General features: G+C 40.4%; 1 protein-coding gene and 1 long non-coding RNA gene across 6 annotated transcripts in view; one reads left to right on the top strand and one right to left on the bottom strand.

Moving 5' to 3' along the window:
• SNAPC3 (small nuclear RNA activating complex polypeptide 3) overlaps positions 1 to 21,983 on the bottom strand; it is a 47,231-nt gene that overhangs the window by 10,299 nt on the left and 14,949 nt on the right. For 2 of the 3 annotated variants that reach the window (XR_015766872.1, XM_028107263.2), the window contains exons 3-7: positions 20,618 to 20,702; positions 12,513 to 12,617; positions 10,292 to 10,441; positions 2,090 to 2,172; positions 593 to 757 (exon numbers count right to left, since the gene is read on the bottom strand). Coding sequence is in view for 2 of the 3 variants with exons in the window: in XM_028107263.2 (XP_027963064.1) it covers positions 593 to 757; positions 2,090 to 2,172; positions 10,292 to 10,441; positions 12,513 to 12,617; positions 20,618 to 20,702 (588 nt within the window). In the remaining variant the exon portion in view is untranslated. The remainder of the gene's footprint in view (positions 1 to 592; positions 758 to 2,089; positions 2,173 to 10,291; positions 10,442 to 12,512; positions 12,618 to 20,617; positions 20,703 to 21,983) is intronic. The other variant, XM_028107265.2, reaches the window with a different exon arrangement.
• The window catches only part of LOC114212396 (uncharacterized), a 27,940-nt gene extending 5,957 nt beyond the window's left edge, over positions 1 to 21,983 (top strand). The window contains exons 2-3 of one of the 3 annotated variants that reach the window (XR_003609959.2): positions 6,323 to 6,632; positions 21,169 to 21,983. This is a non-coding gene — a long non-coding RNA (uncharacterized LOC114212396). Of the gene's footprint in view, positions 1 to 6,322; positions 6,712 to 19,071; positions 19,238 to 21,168 lie in introns of those variants that run through there. The other 2 variants (XR_015766874.1, XR_015766873.1) reach the window with 2 other exon arrangements.

The following is a 21,983-nucleotide window of genomic DNA, read 5'->3' as shown; positions in this document are numbered from 1 at the left end:
AAGCAGGGATGGAATAGGGCTTATTCCTATATATTGATCCTGCACAAATTGAGATTTCCTAAATAAGGAAGAGCCTTATGAGAGACACCCAAGCTATACAAAATTATAACAAAATCTCATTTTAAACTAGTCCTTCTCACTTTATACTTGATGAAAGCATTAAGACTTCACATTTGTCAAATACTAGAATTACCCTTCTCTTCCCCTACTTCCCTTTGATCTCCTTAAAATTCTGGCAAAGAGACAAGAAACCTAGATACACAGTTGCAAATTTGCTAGGCAAAGGCGTGATAGGATATACAAAGTGATATCCAAAGTGGATGGCTACTGCCTGCCTGGTACACAAATGGAGACACTTACTTACAGATTTTTAACCCTCTAATAAAAGTAGTTCTATTATAGCTACTCCCCAAAATAAAGACAGAATATAAACGGATGAAGAGCTGGTCAGTCCATGGAGAGCAAACATGATTTTGCTGCTCCCAAGCCAAGCTGCAGTGTAAAAACAAAACCAAACTGCCTGTGCTTTTATACTGTGAAATAAAGAAAAGGAAAACAGAACAAATACAATGTTCTGAGTGCTGCCACTTACCTTATGTCAGTAATGACAACAACATGCTCACAGTCTCCCTGGTGACAATATAAGTAAGGAAAACCCAGTTTAATATACAGGTCGTTGAAGGTGAAATCTTCCATTTTAGCAGCCTGAAATTTTCCATAGCCTCTGTCATGGGACTCTGACCATTCAATGATAGTTCTGAAGGGGGGGGGAAAGACAAGGATATTTCATTATGCCACAAAAACCTAAAAATGACAGAAAACGGTTTGTGACTGCAAGTATTTCATAAAGCCTGGCTCACTCAATATAACTGGACAGTTGCCACCTTGAGGAGAAAATCTTAGTGGCTGACACATGTAGAAATTAAGAACTCTGAATGTGTCTTTATCCATTAGAGCAACAGTTCTCAAAGTGTGGTTCTGGAAGTCAAAATGATCTTTGTGATTAAATGTCATTTGCCCTTTTCAACTCCCAATCTCTCATAAATGACCAGTATTCTAAAGGCTACACGATGTGTTTTATCACTTCAGACTGAATGGAAAATGTAGAACAATGACATCCGCCTCATTCTGTTCTGGAAAACAGAATTACTAATGTTAACATGTAATGGGATTAAATTAGTTAATATATAAAATATTTCTTAGTTTCAACTTCTAATATGGTAAATACTGATAGCTAAAGCCCACATAAAGTTCTTTAGACTCAATTATAGTATAAAGGAATGATGAAAGCAGCAAGTTTGAGAACTGCTACATTAGAATACAGATACAAATGGCTAAAATTAAAGAGAATGTATATAAACACTCAAATACATATATTTGGCAATATATGTATATTGCCAAACAATATACGTATATATTCTAGTTGCTAAGACACTGATAGTCAAAGTATGGGCTAATTAACATGACTATGAGCTATAGATTTTTTCATGTTACATACTTAACCATATATTTAACATACTCATCTAGGGCAAACAACAGTATATACTGGAAAAGCAGAAAAAACAGTAAGATTAATTTATTGCTATCACCTAAATATGAAAGAGACTAATAAAGTGTTTAAGTGGGATTTAAAGTTTCTTAGACGTATCTATGGCTCAATACAAGATCTGCTAGAATTTTTTTTGTTTTTTTAAAGTAGGCTCCACACCCAACATGGGGCTCAAACTCACGACCCCCCGAGATCAAGAGTTGCTACTGACTGAGCCAGCCAAGTGCCCCAAGATTTGCTGGAATTTCTAAGACGGTAGATAACACGAAGATTTTGAAATAGTCTGTAGATCTTTGATAGGAAAATTTTCTTTCTGAAGTAAAAAAATTTTGATTAACTTACTAATACCTAGGCCAACCAGATGAAATAACTGAATATATTTTAAAAAACTGGTATTTCTGACCCCAAAACAAACGAAACAGTCTAACAAAACAATTCCTTAGCAAAGACCCTTAATGGACCAGTAATAGGATTTGTGGAGATCTCACCATTTCAAGAACTAGAAACAGGAAAAACTGAGAAGATTTTTGAAAACTGTACCTGCTCAAATCTCTGCACTCGGGGTATCTTTTATCATTGTAAAATGTCCCTTCAAAATAAAAGAAGGCTGATTTGTACAGGTCCTATAAGGAAATAGATGGCATTGAAAGAGAGTCCTCTATTAATAATTAGGAAATTGCTACCAATTCAAAATCTATAGGTCATAAAACCACACTAATATGCTTTATAGTAACTTTATGCAACCTCACAAAATATGCTCAGCTCATTAATTTGTTTACTATTTAATGGGAACCTATGTGACAAGTATTATGCTATTTACAGGGATGAAAGTGTAAACATTTGATCCTTGCTGCTATTTTCAATGTTATCCTATTGCTGTTTTAATTACTAGGTCTGATTTAAATTCGTGTATTCTGAGACGTGTGAAAGGAACCTAATTAGAAATGAAATAAACAATATTATTTTATTATATGAATACACAGCAGTGAGTTATTCTGGATACTAGAAGTAAAAACCAAAAGTCACATCTTTGATATTTCCCCAGCGATAAGTGATTAGTTATGTTTTTGTTATTTTTTAATATTTTCAGCATACTTTTAAAAAAAGATTTATTTATTTATGTGAGAGAGAAAGAGAGATAGCGAAAGAGAGCAGGAGCAGGGAGAGGGAGAAGCAGACTTCCCGCTGAGCAGGGAGCCCGATGTGGAGATGGATCCTAGGACCCTGGGATCATGACGGGAGCCGAAGGCAGATGCTTAACAGACTGAGCCACCCAGGTGCCCCTCAGTGTACTTTTTTTTTTTTAAAGATTTTTTTAATTTATTTTTTAACAGAGAGAGAGACAGCAAGAGAGGGAACACAAGCAGGGAGTGTGGGAGAGGGAGAAGCAGGCTTCCCGCTGAGCAGGGAGCCCGACGTGGGACTCGATCCCAGGACCCTGGGATCATGACCTGAGCCGAAGGCAGACGCCCAACGACTGAGCCACCCACGCACCCAGTGTACTTTTTTTTTTTAAAGATTATTTGAAAGAGAGCACAAGCAGGAGGGGCATCAGGAGAGAGACTCTCCAACAGGCTCCACACTGAGCATGGAGACCAATGCTGGGCTCGATCCCATGGCCCTGAGATCACTATCCGAAACCAAGATTAGGATGCTCAACCAACTGTACCATCCAGGTGCCCTCAGTGTACTTTTATAAAAATTCTCCCTTCAAATTTTCAATAATTCTTAGGCAGAATTTGAATATCTATTCTTACTCTGCAGTCTTTTTTTTTTTTTTAAGATTTTATTTATTTGAGAGAGAGCATGAGCAGGGTGAAGGGCAGAGGGAGAAGCAGACTCCCCGCTGAGCAGGGAGCCCGATGTGGGACTCGATCCCAGGACTCTGGGATCATGATGTCAGCCGAAGACAGGCACTTAACCGAGTGAGCCACCCAGGCGTCCCCTTACTCAAGCAGTCTTGCCCCAGAGGACCATAGTAGTCACACAACTGGTCTGAACCATCGTCAGGTTTCTTAACTTTCAGCCTACCAGACTTTCCAGAGGGGTGTCTCTTGATCCTCACTGAATAACAGAATCCTAGAAACACCAAAAGACCAAGTCTCACCTCAGAGTCATTAAATGAGAATCTCTCAGGATGTGGCCCAGGCACTAATGTTTTCCCAAGCTCCCCAGGAGATTCAAATGGGCCAGCAGTGCTGAGAAGCACTCTGTTAGACTTGCTCTTCAAAATATCCTTACAATCAGACCCCTGGGGGAGAGTGAGAAGACCTGTGTTCTTTTTCTTAATCTATATATAAGTACTCCTCAGACTTTGGATTCCTCACCTGTGTATCTGTCACACTATCTTACAGGACTGTAAAACCCCAAAGCAGTTTATGAACTATGAAAGATATGTAAGTTTCAGGTATTAAAAAAATCTTACTCTAAAATAACCAAATTTATCTCCTTCGAAGCTTCTATTTTTCTTTCTTCATTCCCTCATTTACATATTATCGGGCAATGGCATCAGACACCCTTATGAGACTAGCTGTGCTGTTTCTCGTTGGGCCGTCCCTCAATTTCCCTGACCCTGTTTCTTCACATAACATAGGGGTACAAGCTGTTACCTCCTTCCCAGGTACTTGTAGAGACAAAAGGATAATATGTACTAGAATGCTGTATCTAGCTGCTAACACAAAAACTGCCACTGAATATACTTCTGGACCCTCAAAGAGGGAAGCTAGGATCTAAAATAAAGGTTCTGAAAGAATACTGCCTTATTTTGGAAATAAAAACAAAAGTTCCATTTTTTCATTACAAAATGCTTCTACAGGGCGCCTGGGTGGCTCAGTTGTTAAGAGTATGCCTTCAGCTCAGGTCATAATCCCAGGGTCCTGGGATCGAGCCCTGCATTGGGCTCCCTGCTCCGCGGGAAGCCTGCTTCTCCCTCTCCCACTCCCCCTGCTTGTGTTCCCTCTCTCACTGTGTCTCTCTCTGTGTCAAATAAATAAATCTTTTTTTTAAAAAAAATGCTTCTACAGAACTTGAGGTGATTTAGGGAACTTAATGCTTTTGGTTGGCATAATTATTTAGAAGGGGAACTGTTTTGCATCTAAATCTGAAGTCATCCATTAATAACTTTTCCTTGTGTTGTGCTCGCTTCGGCAGCACATATAATAACTTTTCCTTGTGTCAGGCTACAAATAGAACAGAAGATGTGAGCAACCTCAAAACCAGGTAATTCTGATTTTCAGTGGCAACCAGAGATCCTCACTACCAGTTTCCCTATTTTGTCAGCTATTTTAGCTGACCAACTCTGGGGAGGGGAGGATCATCAACCAAAATGGAAAACCTAGTGTAAGAAGTTACTTGTTATGTACCTAATGTAGCCCCAGAGTCTACTGGTACTATTTCCACTTTATAAACAAAGTAACTATCGAGAACTAACAGGATCATGTGAATAAAGTCATTTATATATAATTTTAGGCATCAGTAGTTTGTTCTCTTGCTAACATTCAAATCAGCTATATTAGAATTTCAGAAATAGGGCACCTGGGTGGCTCAGCTGGTTGAACATCTGCCTTTGGCTCAGGTCGTGATCCCAAGGTCCTGGGATGGAGCCCGGCATTGGGCTCCCTGCTCAGCGAGGGAGTCTGCTTCTCCCTCTCCCTCCGCCCCTCCCCACAGCTTCTGCTCTTTCTCTCTCAAATAAATAAAATCTTAAATTTTTTTCAGAAGTATTCCTAGGATCTGCTGTGAGAAAATGGTAATGGGAGAGATGCTGAAGAAGCTCTTTGTCTTACACCAGGGCTTTATTTATAAAAGTAACAGCAATATGTGCCAAGTATTTTTTTAAGTTCCTCTAAGCAAGACCCTTAAGAGATTACTGACAAAAAAGAAAAAAACAAAAAACTAATCTGTTGAATGTTAAAAGTAGACCACATATTAAAATGTGAGGGGTCATTAAAAAAAACCAAACAAAACACTTGAGTAGAAAATACTGGCCTGATCTTATACACATATTTAAAAAAAAATGCACTCCATTCTTTAACAACTATAGTCCAAAAAACAAATGCTAGCAAAACATATTATGTTTTAGATATAAGCTTTTAAAATAGATTGAAATATACTGGCTCAATGCTCCCAGTCTTCTCACATACTAAAGTCATCTAAGTTAATATTCAAAATTCTTGCTTATTGGTTGAAATAAAGATTCTCCTTTCCTCAGCTACAAGAACCGCAACTCACTGATTTTTTTTCCCATGATTACCAGTGGAATACATGCCCAATATCTGTCCAAAAAAGCATTAACTTACAGACCAATTCTCAATTTTGTTAAGTTTGACAACGGCATGAGGTAAACAGATAAAAACAATTTGGCAAGGGGCGCCTGGGTGGCTCAGTTGGTTAAATGTCTGCCTTTGGCTCAGGTCATGATCCCAGGGTCCCGGGATCAAGCCCTGCATCAGGCTCCCTGCTCAGCAGGAAGCCTGCTTGTCCCTCTCCCACTCCCCTGCTTGTGGTTCCCTCTCTCGCTGTGTCTCTAATAAATAAAAGCTTTAAAAATAATAATAGTAATTTGGCAAAATGCTGAGAATTGGTGAAGGTGGGTAATGGGTACATAAGGACTCATACTATTTCTTGCATGTATGGTCAGAATTTTCCAAGGGACCAGACTCATCAAGAAAGACGACTCAGACAAACAGGGAAAAAAAAACTCCAAAGCAAAAATTAAAAAAACGAAACCATAAAATACAAATGCCAATCAGTGAAATAAAAATCTTTCCATAGGTTAAATGTTAGCAGAGATTCCAGAGGCCATGTGTTTAGAAGCTGCTGCGACTCTCAGCACAGCCCGAGTTTTCACTCACTGCCTATTCAGCAAGGAAACAAAAAGGCGGGGAAAGACCCTCACGCCTGGCGTCATGCCAACACAGCAAACAAGAATGTGGGGCTTGGAAGGCAAGCTGACAACGGTCTGAATGCAGCCTCCACTCTGCTTACCAAACACGGGCAATGCATGACAGCGCTCTGACCCAACTTCTTCGTATCTTTCAAACAGCGATAATTCTGTCCAAAGCGTACTTCTGTCTAGCACATGGTAAGTGCTCAATAATCAGAGGATATTTTTTCTTTAAGACTTTATTTATTTATCTGAGAGAGAGAATGAGATAGAACATGAGAGGGGGGAGGGTCAGAGGGAGAAGTAGACTCTCCGCTGAGCAGGGAGCCCGATGTGGGACTCGATCCCGGGACTCCAGGATCATGACCTGAGCCGAAGGCAGTCACTTAACCAACTGAGCCACCCAGGCATCCTATTATTTTTTTTTTCACCCAGGCACCCTATTTTTTTTTTTAAGATTTTATTTATTTGTCAGAGAGAGCACAAAGCAGGGGGAGCGGCAGGCAGAGGGAGAAGCAGGCCCCCCACCAAGCAGGGAGCCCAATGCTGGGTTCGATCCCAGGACCCTGTGATCATGACCTGAGCCAAAGGCAGACGCTTAATTAACCAGGTGCCCCCAGAGGATATTATTTTAATAAAGAGACGGAAGAGGCAGAAACAATACAACTGCACGTGTGTTAAGTATTTAAAATAGGACGATGGGTCATCCAACCCCCTGCTTAGAAAGCTGCTGAACGCATCAGCACTGATGTACAAACACAACGAACTAGCCACGCCTGGTTAAAAACCCTTTCGGGGGGGGGGGGGCACCTGGATGGCTCAGTCGTTAAGCATCTGCCTTCAGCTCAGGTCATGATCCCAGGGTCCTGGGATCGAGCCCCGCATTGGGCTCCCTATTCAGCGGGAAGCCTGCTTCTCCCTCTCCCACTCCCCCTGCCTGTGTTCCTGCTCTCTGTCAAATAAATAAATAAGATCTTAAAAAAAACAAAAACAAAAACCAGGGTTCCTGGCACTAAGACTCATTCCCAGATCTGACTCCAATTGCCTTGAGCAGTGAAAACATGATTGCCATCAGAGTGAATTCAGATTTTGCTTATCAAAGTGAATTTATAAAAACTTTATAATTACACTTTTTTTTTTGGTAGGGTAGAGAAACAGCAGAAGACTCCTGCTTCTCCTTTAAAAGATAAATTTTTATTTCCTGGTCTGCACACAGCCTTGAAATTCCATTTGTTTCTCTTTAATGTTTATTTCCAAGAGCACCGAGATGCCAAACCTGAAGAAACCAATTATCTTAAAACCATTTTGGTATAACTAGAAAACTAAGTGAAATCGACGTGTGAGTCATAGGACGCTGGTCTCCTTGCCAGTCACCAAAAGGACTAGAACACAGCCCGCCCTGTGGGGCAGAGAGACGTTATCAAATAGCACCAGCCGATTATTATAGGCACTGTAATAGCTAGACGAAATGGTGTCAGAGTGGCAAAGAGAGGTCAGTCAGGAAAAATTTTATGTAATAAGTGAGTTTAAAGCTGGGTTTGGAAATATGAGTATGAACCGGATGGATGGAGGGAGGGAAAGGGCTTCCTACCATGTTCAGACATTCGGAGGCATGAAAAAGTGTTAGGCTTGAGCAACATAAATTATCTGTGGCTGAAGCATAAGGTGCAGAAGTAGGGGTGGATAGTATGGAAAGTTAACTTGGAAGTCATCATTACAAAAGGCCTTATATGTCAGCCTACAGAGATCCACTGAGATTTTTAAACTGGAGAAGGACAGGATCAATTTCTTTTTATTTTTGAAAACTATTAATTTTTTTTAAAGATTTATTTTTTATTTTTCTTAGAGACAGAGAAAGCAAGAGCAGGGCAAAGCCTGAATATATTTTCGAAGTAGAGCCAGAGCTCTTGCTGATGCCTTCAATGTGGGAGGAAAGGAGACAAGGAGGACTCCCAGGTTTTTAGCCCAAGTAACCAGATTCAGAACGGGCATATTTACTGAGATAGGAACACTGGGGAAGGCACAGAATGAGGTGGAGATGTAGAGTCTGCTTTTGAACAGATTAAGTTTGAGATGGCTATTAGACATCCAATAAAAGCTGTCGGGGCGCCTGGGTGGCTCAGTCGGTTAAGCATCTGCCTTCGGCTCAGGTCATGATCCCAGGGTCCTGGGATCGAGCCCCACATTGGGCTCCCTGCTCGGTGCGGGGGTTGCTTCTTCCTCTCTCCCTGTGTGTCAAATAAATACATACATACATAAATAAATTCTTTAAAAAAAATTAAAAAAATAAAAACTGTCAAGGATGGGGCACCTGGCTGGCTCAGTCAGAAGAGCATGTGAACTCCTGGTCTCAGGGCTGTTTTTAGAGTCCCACATTGGGTTAGACATTACTTAAATAAAAAAACTGTCAAGGAGACTGCTGGATAGAGAAGTCTGGAGGTCAGAGAAGATGCTGAGATTGGAGATACAATTTTGGAAGCCCCAGTACCGACAGCTATGAATCTGGCTAGGATCACCTAGGGAGGACACGTAGAGGGAAGCTCTGAGGGACGGACACCCAGGGCTTTACAGTACAAGGCAGGAAAGCGAGCGGCATCCAGCAGAGGAATGAATTAGAAGTCAGCCGGACAGAAAGAAAATCAGGTGGCTGTAATGTCTTAAAAGCTAAGTAAAGAAAATGTTGCAAGGAAGAAGGAATATTCAAAGGTGTGACGTGCTGATGAGTGGTCAGAAAAGGTGAGAACCAAGTCTATGGTGGTATCAAGAAAAGTGATTTTCCAGGAGTGCTGGCAACAAACGTTGAGTGCAAGACCAGGTTGACGGCAGAAAAAGAGAAACAATGAATTTAGGGGCTATTATTGAGTATTATTGTTCCTACTTGCTGTTATTCACTCTGAGTGGTGCCTAGGGGAAGACGCATGGTCGAGACAAGGTTTTAGGAAGGGAGTGACCACAGCGCGTCTGCAATGAAGGGAGAGCTGGCAGAATGGAAGGAACCGTGATGTGAGGCCAAGCATGGTGAGGACAGGGGATCCCATGGGCAGGCAGCCTGGCCTCAGGTGGCAGCAGCTTTAGTCCAGCCACTGTCCCACGTGGGAGGGCAGGGTACACGGGCAGATGGCTATATGAAGGTGAGAGGTGATGGAAAGTTCTTTTCTGCTAACTTTATTTTCTCCATTAAACAAACAGGAAGGGTTTTCCACTGATGGTAAGCCACGAGATGTAGGCAGTTTCAGAATGAATCACACCATTCCCCTGAAAAGGGGCAGAGTGAATCGACTGTAGCAATTCAAATAAAATGCAGGTAGCACTGAGGCTAAAAGGAAATGTCCGGGAGGCAGTCAAAATAATGATTTGGAAATCAGGAGAGAACGCGGCAACAGAGAGACACGAACAAAGATTAGAGTACATTTAAAACCATGAAAACTGAGGAAAGACCAAGAGAATTTATAAGAACCACCAAAATGAAGCCTACGTTTTTTAATTTATTTTATTTATTTGAGAGAGAGACACAGCGAGAGAGGGAACACAAGCAGGGGGAGTGGGAGAGGGAGAAACAGGCTTCCCACGGAGCAGGGAGCCCGATGCGGGGCTCGATCCCAGGACCCTGGGATCATGAGCTGAGCCAAAGGCAGACGCTTAACGACTGAGCCACCCAGGCGCCCCTGAAAATGTCTTGATGATAAAAAGGGAAGAGATAAACTTGATGGAATGGCATAAAAGGAGAAAGGATTTACTGGAACATTTATGAGTCTGCTAGAGTAATCACTACTTATTTAGCTTATTATTATTATGACTATTATTATTTCTTCTTGTTTTATGAGGGGTAAGAAAAAAAAGAAAACACAACACCTTACTTTGCTTATGTGCTCAGGAGCTTGATCAGGAGTGTTGCTGAATTCCCCACCAATTTGGAGGTCACTGACACAGCAAATTGAATCTCTCAGTTCTGTGAGCTTCTGACTGCCCAACACCAGCATCGTCTGGTATGGTTTGTGTTCTTTGTGCTAAAATTCAAATGGTAAATAAATAAGTGTCCACTTAGAGACGAAGCAAGTAAACTGTAAATCCTGTCCTGACCAGATCTAGATGAAGTTACTGGTTTTCTTAATTTAAAGTTATCCCCATAACTTAGTGTTCTGTGTTTTCTTAGATTCTGTATTTGTCCATTTGGCATCCATTAATAACAGGGCCAAATTAATGGCCAAAACTGTTTACATCTCCCCTGTGATCCAGAGCCTGGTCTCTGAAGCCACTTCCTTGTTCTCATTCTCACATGCCAAGCCAGTATTTGCTCGTCCTAAATCAGTATTTGCTCGTCCTAAATCAATGTAAGGTCAGGTAGTGGACAACTAGGGACAGTCCCTAGACCCCCGAACCCGCTGGAATTACTCAAACTAGCCAAGCCCGAACCATTCGCCCTGCCCATGGAAACCTCAATAAAGGCTGTGGCCTATGGCTTCTCCTCACTCCTTTTCGTTCCCAACTGTCACTGGTGCTTTCCTCTGTGGCCCTGTGGCTGTGGTCAACTTGCTCCTCTCAGGAAATGTAAGTAATTAACATCTCTCAATGGCATTGGCCTCTAGTATAGTCACTCGGCCACCTCCATAACTTAGAATTCCACAGACAACTGAGACACTTGGTGTTATGATCTGAATGTCTTTGTCCACCCCAAATTCAGATTCTGGAATCCTACCGCCCAAGTGATAGTGTTCGGAGGTTGGGTCTCTGGGAGGGGGGGTGATGAGGTGGCAGGCTGAGCCTCATGAATGGGGTTAGTGCTCTTATAAAAGATCGCACAGAAAGCCTAGTTCCTTCGGACCCCTGAGAGGTCTGTGACCTGGAAGAGGGCCTCACCTGCCTGTGCTAACCCCGAGCTTGGACTGCCAACATCCAGAACTGAGGCAAACTGCTGGTTATAAGGTGCTCGATCAGCGGTATTTTGTTACAGCGGCCACAAGGGACTAAGACACTTAGCAACAGAACTTTCTTAGTTTAAGCTAAAGTTTATGGGGTGCCTGGGTGGCTCAGTCATTAGGTGTCTGCCTTCGGCTCAGGTTGTGATCCCAGGGTCCTGGGATCAAGCCCCACATCAGGCTCCCTGCTCGGCGGGGAGCCTGCTTCTCACTCTGCCTGCCGCTCCCCCTGCTTGTGCTCTCTCTCTCTCTGTCAAATAAATAAAATCTTTAAAAAAACAAAATAAGCTAAAGTTTATAATCAAGATGCTACTAAAATGAAATCACCAAGAACCTTTGGAATATAACTTCATCTAGCAGCACTGTGTTTTATTTATTATTAAGTAGGCTCCACGTCCAACCCAGGGCTTGAATTCATAACCCTGAGATCAAGAGTTGGGCGATCTACACTGACTGAGCCACCCAGATGCCCCAGCAGCAGTGTGTTTTAAAATTTCCTCCAAGCAATCTATACACTACTCTCATGTTATAGACCCAGAGTTCTGTTTTATTGGTTTGGTTTGACTAGTAATTTCAGATCTTAATCAAACAAGGTAATTAGTACTAACTCTATCCCAGATGCTTCATTATTGACTATTCACAAGTGCAATTCATGTATAGTAATATTTCAATTAAACCTTATCAAAGTTTGTGACATCTATTTGGGGAATCAAGAATACACACCCTAGGGGCGAGGGTAGAATTCTTTTTATCAGAGACCTCTAAGAAATTTATGAATGTTCCTGTTAACTTTCTGCATTTTCATCAAAGAAGAGTTGTTTTTAGTTAGTTTTGACAGCTTCCCATGTATTCTGATTTGGTGAAGAAGGGTTACCCTACTCCTTTACCAGTCACCTATTCTGTAAAAACAAACAAACAAACAAACACACCTAAGAAACAAACGCAAGAATTCACATAATTACAATCACTGTGGCTTTACATATACTTTTAGTTGCTTCCAGTGCAGCAATTACAAATAAATTCCAATATTATAACTGTTACATAAAACAGTGTACGTTTGCATTTATTTTGAACCCTAAAGGTTGTAACTATTCAAATGATTAAACCCTTTGACAAAAGTCCCCCATATTACCTGTGAAATTCAAAAGGTTTTACTACTGACCTTATGAAATATAACAGGGTATAAGATATTCACAGATAGGATAAGCTCCCCTTCTTCAATCATGTCTGCTGGATTTTCAGGCTTTTTTCCTATGGCATGTGACTCCTGAAGGAGAAAAACAAGTAAGAGACCTTAAAATCACAGTGTGACTCAGCAAAGAGGCAGTGTGGAACAACAGCTGTAATCAAGGGCTAGAGTCAGGCAGCCCTGGCTTTGACTCCTAATTTTACTTTAAGAAAATTGCTAAAACCTCTCTTAAACTTTAGTTTCTTCTGTAAAAAAAACAAAACAAAAACAAAAAACAGAGAATACTCATTTTACAGAACTATTGCTGAGAATGTGTACATAAAGTATCTAACAATGATTGGCACTAAATGCTTAGCAACTGATGATAAAACAGGAATATCAATTAATGGTATAACACTGGCATTTACAGTTGCTAATAACACTTTTACACACCTTCTCTCACAATATTACGAAAGCTATTTGACAGATGCACAGAGGTTCAGATTTACCCAAGGTAAATCAGCAAGTCTGGATGTAGATCAGTTTGGCTCTAAAACCAACACAGTCTTGCTTTTTACAACATTCTCACATCTTTAATACCTCACACTTCTATTATGTGTGCACAATAACGATAAAAGCCCCCAGAGTAGACTAGTTAAGAAGTACAGGTGCAAAAATAAGAGGGAGTAACAATACGCGAAATGACATAGTAGGCAGCTCTAGGGATCAGTCCCTCCACCAAAGCAACTAATAAGATGGAAAGAGAGATCGGAACCAACTATTTTGGAATTCTGAAACCTGATCAGTCAGTTACATCAACTAGGAAAGTGTTTGATGAAAGGATAAGCTGCTGATCTTTCATTAGTAAGCACAGAGTGCAAACCAACTACCACCCCCCATTCCTCAGCCCCACTACAGATGTGGAAATAGGGTCCTGTGTTCCTGAACAGATGGGTGATGCCATGACAAGCAATGGGGACCTTGTTCTCCCAAAACTGGTGGTTTTGGTTGCTCTGGTAATGTCCTGATGACCTGGTGTAGACACTTGCCTGGGTTTTGGTCTCCTGATAGCAGTGGCTTCCCACAGCAGCAGCTACTGGGAAATTTAGAAAGAGGGCCTTTTCTTTTTTTTTTAAATTTGTGGAGGCAGACATTTAAGGAAATCTTGAACAGGTCACTGGCTGTCCACAGAGATAATAAAACAGAAATATCCATAACCATACACAACAAGGAGTACACGCAGCTCCAACAATCAACAAGTAAAAGAATTTACTCAGAATGTCCAGTACAGATTCGTTGTTCTCAATAAAAACATAAAGCACACAAAGAAACAAGAAGATATGTCACAGTCACAAGAAAAAAAAAAAATCTGACAAAAGCCACCCTCGAGGAAGCCCAGATACAGAAGTTACTTGTCAAAGATGTTAAATCAACTGTTTTAAATGCACTCAGTGAGCTGGGGGTAGGACAACATATCTGAAGTCAGGAAAGAAAAAAACACCTTTAACCAAGAATTCTATGCCTGGCAAAACTATCCTTCAGGAATGAAAAAGCAATTAAGGCATTTTCAGATTAAAAAAAGGGGGGGGGAGTTCATTACCAGTAGGCTTTGTACAAGAAATGCTAAAGAGAGTTCTTCAGGGTGAAATGAGAAGACACTAGACAGTAATTTGAATCTGTAAGAAATAACACTGGTAACGGTAACTACATAGGCAAATATAAAACCCAAAGCTACTATACTTTTAGTTTATAACTTTTCTCTCAAAAACAAATGCATAAAACAGTATTTATAAATTTATGTTAACAGACACATAAAGATATGATGAGACAATAACATCATCAAGGGAGAGGGACAGAGATGTATATAAGCAGAGTATCTATCCTCGAAGTTTCTACTGGAACAAAGTTGGTATTATTAAGATTAGGCTGGGGCGCCTGGGTGGCTCAGTCGTGAAGCGTCTGCCTTCGGCTCAGATCAAGATCCCAGGGTCCCGGGATCGAGCCCCGCATCGGGCTCCCTGCTCCGCGGGAAGTCTGCTTCTCCCTCTCCCACTCCCCGTGCTTGTGTTCCCTCTCTCGCTGTGTCTCTCTCTGTCAAATAAATAAATAAAATCTTAAAAAAAAAAAAAAAGATTAGGTTGTTATGGGCGCCTGGGTGGCTCAGTTGGTTGGGCAACTGCCTTCAGCTCAGGTCATGATCCTGGAGTCCCAGGATCGAGTCCCGCATCGGGCTCCCTGCTCAGCGGGGAGTCTGCTTCTCCCTCTGACCCTCGCCCCTCTCGTGCTCTATCTCATTCTCTCTCTCTCAATAAATAAAATCTTAAAAAAAAAAAGATTAGGTTGTTATAATTTTAAGATGGTAATTGTAATCCACAAGGTAACCACTATGTAAATAAGTAAAACACATACATATGGAGAGAAGGAAAACAAAATACAGCATAAAAATTCAACTAAATACCAAAGAAGACAATAATAGAGGAACCAAGGAACGAAAGATAGGTATGGCATACAGATACCTAAATGGCAGAAATAAAGTAATTACTTTAACACAGATGGGCTAAACTTTCCCATTAAAAAGGCAAAGATTGGCAGAATGGATTAAAAATATTTCATCATCTATACACTCTCTGTAAGAGACTCACTTTAGACGTGAAGACACAAAGAGGCTGGAAGTAAAAAAATGGAAAAAGATATTCCACACAAATAGTAACCAAATGTTATTGTCAGATAAAACAGACTTTAAGTCAAAAAAGGTTATAGGAGACAAAGGAGGACACTGTATACTGATAAAATATGCAATCCAAAAAGATACAGTAATTATATACATACGTAGCTAACAACAGAATGCCAAAATATATGAGGCAAAACTGACAGAATTGAAGGGAGAAATATATTGTTCTATGATAACAGGTGGAAACTTCAATACCCCACTTCCAATAATGAGTAGAATAACCATACAGAAAATTAATAAGGAAATAACACCTACAAACCAATGAGATCTCACTGACATATACAGAACACTCCATCCAACAATACATTCTTCTCAAGTGCACATGAACAATTCTCTGAGATAGACCACCAAGTCTTAATGAATTTGCAAGTACTAAAATCAATTAAAGTATATTTTCTGTTTATAACTGAATAAAACTAGAAATCATAATAGGAACAAAACTAAAAAATTTAGTGGAAATTAAATAACACACTCTTAAATAACCAATGGGTCAAAAAAGAAATCACAAGGGAAATGAGAAAATACCTTGAGACAAATGAAAACAAAAACAGAACACAGAAACTCATAGGATGCAGCAAAAGCAGTACAAAGAGGGAAACTTACAGCTGTATACATCTGCATTAAAAAAAGAACAATCTCAAGTAAATAACCTTACTGTATACACTAAGGAAATGGAGAAAGAAGAGCAAACTAAACCCAAAATAAGCAGAAGGAAGGTAACAATCAAAATGAATCCAAGGGGCACCTGGGTGGCTCAGTCGTTAACCATCTGCCTTCTACTAAGGTCATGGGATCGAGTCCCACATCGGGCTCCCTGCTTGGTGGGAAGCCTGCTTCTCCCTCTCCCACTCCCCCCTACTTGTGTTCCCTCTCTCACTGACGGAGGGAGGGAGGGAGGGAGGGAGGACAGACCCAGGACTAGATTGTTTCACTGGTGAACTATACCAAAGAATTACATCAATCCTCCCCAACATCTTCCAAGAAATCTGAAGAAGAGAGAATACTTTTTTTTTTTAAAGTATGCTCTATGCCCAAAGTGAGGTCAAGAGTCACATGCTCTACCGACTGAGCCAGCCGGGCGCCCTGAGGGAATACGTTAAGATTTTATTTATGGGGGTGGGGGGGGAGGGGAGAAGCAGACTCCCTGCTGAGCAGGGAGCCCGATGTAGGGCTCGATCCCAGGACCCTGGGATCATGACCTGACTGCAAGGCATTGCCCAACCATGCAGGCAACCCCCAGAGGGAATACTAACTTCTTAACTCATTCTATGAGATCAACATACTCTGATACCAAAGCCAAAGACACCACAAGAAAACTACAGGCCAGTATCATTTATGAATATAAATGCAAAACTCCCTAACAAAATATTAGCAAACTGGGACACCTGGGTGGCTCAGTTGGTTAAGCATCTGCCTTCAGCTCAGGTCATGATCTCATAGTCCTGGGATCAAGCCCCATATTGGGGCTCCCTGGTCAGCAGACAGCCTGCTTCTCCCTCTCCCTCTGCCCCTCCCCCCATGCTCTCGCTCTCTCTTGCTCTATCTCAAATAAATAAATAAATAATCTTTAAAACCAAAATACTAGCAAACCAAATTCAGCAGCATATGAAAAGGATTATATTCCACAACCAAGCGGGGTTTATCCTCAGGATGCAAGAGTAGTTCAACACACGCAAATCAATCAATGTAATACACCACACTAATAGAGGACGGAAAAAACCCACATCATTATTTCACTGAAATGCAGAAAAAATAGAGGAAATCCAATCCCCTTTCACAATAAAGGCACTGAATAAACTAGGAACAGAAGGGCACTTCTTCAACATGATGATGGACATATACAAAAAAATCCACAGCTAAAATCATACTCAATGGTGAAAAACTATAAGGATGTGTACTTTTGCCACTTCTCTTCAACATAGTACTAGAAATTCTAGCCAGAATAATTAGATTTAAAAAGGAAGAAAGGAAAAGGAATGAATGAGCAACCAAATTAGAAAGAGATAAAGTTATTTCTGTTTGCAGATGACAGGCATGATCTTCTATGTATAAAATCCTAAAGAATCCACACAAAAAAACCTATTAGAGCTAATAAATTTACCAAAGTTGCAGGTTATGAAATCAACACACAAAAACCGGTTATATTTCTATATACCAGCAGTGTACAACTCAAAAGATATTAAGAGAATAATTCCATTTAAAATATCATCAAAAGGAATAAAATACTTAGGAATAAACTTAATAGAAATGAAAAGACTTGGGGTGCCTGCCTGGCTCAGTCGGTAGAACATGTGACTCTCGATCTCAGGGTTGTGAGTTCAAGCCCCATGTTGGGTGTAGAAATTACTTTAAGAGAATAAAAAAATCTTAAAAAAAAAAGAAAGAAATCAAAGACTTTTACACTTAAAAACTACAAAATGTTACTGAACAAAATTAACTGACAACTTAAATTTAAAGACAAGGCTTGTTCATGGATTGGAAGATGTTCAAATGACAACACTACCCCAAATCATATACAGAGTCAATCCCTATCAAAATCACTATGGGATTTCTTTTTTTTTTTTTTTTTTACCCAGAAATAAAACCACCCTCCTAAAATCCCTAGGGAATTCCGAGTTTTGACATCAACAGTCAAAACAATCCTGAAAAGGATTAAAGTTGGAAGACTCACATTTCCCAATTTCAAAAATGACCACAAAGCTATAACAATCAAAACAGGATTTCTGAAGATAAGACAGACACGGAGACTCATGGAATAGAACGGAGAACTCAGAAATAAATCTTATATGGTCAACTGACTTCTAACGAAGGTGTCAAAACCATTCTTCAACAAATGGTGCCAGGAAAACTGGATATCCACATACAAATGAATAAAGTTATACCTTTTCCTTATATATATAAAAATTAACTCAAAATGGATCAAAGACTTGAACTAAGAGCTAAAACTATAAACTCTTAGACGAAAACATGGGGGAAAGCTTCATTCCTACAATGGATTTGCCAGTAGTTTCTTTTTTTTTTTTTTATAAATTATCTTCTGTATGGGTTTTTTTTTTTTTTTAAAGATTTTATTTATTTATTTGAGAGAGAGAATGAGAGAGAGAGAGAGAGAGAGAGCACATGAGAGGGGGGAGGGTCAGAGGGAGAAGCAGACTCGCCGCCGAGCAGGGAGCCCAATGCGGGACTCGATCCCGGGACTCCGGGACCATGGCCCGAGCCGAAGGCAGTTCCCAACCAACTGAGCCACCCAGGCGCCCCTGCCAGTAGTTTCTTAAGTACGACACCAAAAGCACAGATAACAACAAAAAGATAAAGTGAACTTAATCACATTTTAAACTTTTGTATATCGGAGGACACTATCAAGGGGGTGAAAAGATGACCTGTAGGGCGCCTGGGTGGCTCAGTTGGTTAAACGACTGCCTTCAGCTCAGGTCATGATCCTGGAGTCCCGGGATCGAGTCCCGCATCGGGCTCCCTGCTCGGCAGGGAGTCTGCTTCTCCCTCTGACCCTCCCCCCATCTCATGTGCTTTCTCTCTCATCCTCTCTCTCAAATACAGAAATAAAAAAAAAATGACCTGTAGACGAGAGAAAACATTTTAAAATCACACATACGCTGAGTCTAGTATCCAGAATATACAAAGAACTCTTACGACTCAACAAAGGGACAACCCAATTAAAAAACTAATAAAGGACTCGAATAGACATTTCTCCAAAGATGACATTCAAACGGCCAAAAGGCACATGAAAAGATGCTCAACATCACTTACCCTCTGGGAAATGCAAATTGAAATCATGATGAGATACCATTTTACACCCACTAGGACGGCTATTCTCAAAAGACAGTAAGAAATGTTGAAGAGGATGTGGAGAAACTGGAACCTCCGCGCATTGCTAGAGGGACTGTCAAATGACCCAGCTGCTGTGGAAAACAGTCTGGTGGTTCCTCAAGAGAGTAAACCTAGATGACCGTATGACTGAGCAACTGCACTCCCAGGTATATACTGAAAAGAACTGAAAACGGACTCAGATACCTGTCTACTGGTGTTCATAGCATCATTATTTACAGTAGCCAAAAAATGGAAATAAGCCAAATGGCCATCAGAAGATGAACAGATAAACAAAATATGGTATATCCATACAAGGAAATATTATTCAGTCACAGATAAAACCTCTAAGACATTATACTAAGTAAAATAAGCTGAACACAAAAGGACAAATATTGCATGATTCCACTTATATGAGGTATCTAGAACAGGCAAATTCACAGAGACAGAAAGTAGAATAAAGGTTACCAGGGGCTGAGGGAAAGGAAAATGGGGAGTTATTTACTCAGTATAGAATTTCTGTTTGAGATGATGAAAAAGTTCTGGAAATACTGATAGGTACATAATACAGTGATGTACTTAATGCTACTTCAACTGAACATTTAACAATGGTTAAAATAGTAAATTTTATGTTATGTAAATTTTACCACAATAAAAAATAAGTGGGAGAGAAAACAGATGCCTTTATGTATTACCAAGTGACCAACACAGCATCTGACACACAGTAGGTCCTCAAGAATATGTATTGAATGAACCCATCATGTCTAACACTTAATTCCTCATTATTTATCATCTTAAATTTTTCTGAGGGTTTACATAAGAGATGGTGGATTAAGAATGTGATTAAACTACAATCAGGAGCAGAACAAAAGTACCAGCAATAGGGAGATGAAAAGGCATGAATTTAGCCTAATATAGAGAGCAAAACCAAACTAAAAGCAGAAATAAAGGGGTGCTTGGGTGGCTCAGTCAGTTAAGCTTGGGTCATGATCCCAGGGTCCTGGGATTGAGCCCCGTATGGGGTTCCCTGCTCAGCAGGGAGTCTACTTCTCCCTCTCCCTCTGCTGCTCCCCCTGCTTGTGCTCTCTCTCTCAAATAAACAAATTCAAGAATAAAGGCAGAGATCTGAAAGAGGCAAATGTGCCATCACTTAAACTTTTATTAAGATTTTTATTTATTTATTTGACAGAGAGAGACACAGTGGGAGAAGGAACACAAGCAGGGGGAGTGGGGGAGGGAGAAGGCGGCTTCCCGCGGAGCAGGGAGCCTGATGGTGGGACTCTATCGGATCATGAGCTGAGCTGAAGGCAGACGTTTAACTGACTGAGCCACAATGACTGAGCCACCCGATCACTTAAGTTCTTATCACTTGAGTTCTGTGGGTCTTTTTCTCCTACCAGTTCCCAGTCCCAATGAGGTTTCTCTAAGTTTGTTTTCAGCTAAGCATATCCAATATAAAGCCACCCTACAGTCATCACTAACACCCAATGACAGAGTGTTTCACTGTTTCACAGGGGAAAAAAAAGAAAGATGAGACTCTTACCATCTCATAAGCAAATGTTTCTTGTCTGCAGACCCGATCTATTGTTATGGTTTCTTCCCGCTGTTCCAGAAGCTTCTTTCTAACCCTGTTAGAGGAACAAGAAAAGTCAAACTTCAATACCTTTACTGGGTCTTCGAAGATATCTTTAATACTTAACTTTTATTTGAACTAATTTTTTTTTTTTTTTTTTTGGGAAAGAGAGAGGCAGGGGCAGAGGAAGAAGAAGAGAGAATCCAAAGCAGGCTCCACACCGAGCAATCTCATGACTCTGAGATCATGACTTGAACTGACACCAAGTTGGACACTTAACTGACTGAGCCACCCAGGCATCCCTTGAACGAATTTTGAACTCATTTTAGACTCACAGCTAAAAGAAGCTGTAAAAATAGTAGAGTCCCCTTACATCTCTCACCCAGTTTTCCCTATATTAACACCTTACATGATCCTAATTATCAAAATCAGAAAATTAACATTAATACAGTATTAGTAACTCTAAGTCTTTTTTGAATTTCACAAGTTTTTAAATGTAATGCCTTTTTTTTCTGCTCTAGGATCCTCTGTAGGACACTACACTGCATTCCCTCCATTTGTCTGCAGTACGGCAGTTTTCCTCGTCTTTCATCACCTTGACACTTCTGAAGAGCTCTACGTCGTTATTTTGTAGAATGTCCTTGAATTTGCACTGCCTGCTGGTTCCTCATGACTGAAGTAATGCTGCGCATTTTTGGCATGAATACGACAAGAATGATGTCCACACGGTGTCATACCAAGAGGTTCATGATGTTGATATTAACATGTCTTGTTACTGGTGATGTTTACTTTGGTTAAGTTCCTGTCTGCCAAATTCCTACACTAGAAAGATAACTTTCTTTTCCTTTGCTAAGTATTTAGGGGAAGATACTTTGAAACCATGCAAATCTTGTTTCTCCTCACTTTCTCACCCGGGGTTTTTAGCATTCAAAAGATTTTGTGTGCAACACTTATTACTGTGGAATATGCCTAAGGGCAATTCTCTATTTCCCTCCTTCTACATTTATTCACTGGTATTATGAGGAAGACCTATCCCTCTCCTCCCATTTATTTGATCATTTATATTAATATGAACTCGTATTTATTTCATTCTGTAGGTTAAAATCTAATACTATCATTATTCTATTGATCAAACTGTTCTACCTGTGGCTGTTAGGTGCTCCTTTGAGTTGGCTCCTGTCTTTCAACAAACCCTCAACCTTTTTTTGAGCATTTCTTTACTTTCTAGCACCGTGAGAGCTCCAGGCTCACCTTGCACTTCCTTGTCTCAGTCCTGAAATCAACTACTAAGAGCCTCAATGAGATAGCTGTTTATTTTTTTTTTAAAGATTTTATT

The sequence above is a fragment of the Eumetopias jubatus genome, unplaced genomic scaffold, assembly GCF_037043125.1.
Source record: "Eumetopias jubatus isolate StellerSeaLion01/CBP00866 unplaced genomic scaffold, mEumJub1_p1.0 scaffold_15, whole genome shotgun sequence".
NCBI lineage: Eukaryota > Metazoa > Chordata > Mammalia > Carnivora > Otariidae > Eumetopias > Eumetopias jubatus.
This window is presented reverse-complemented; position numbering and strand designations above follow the sequence as displayed.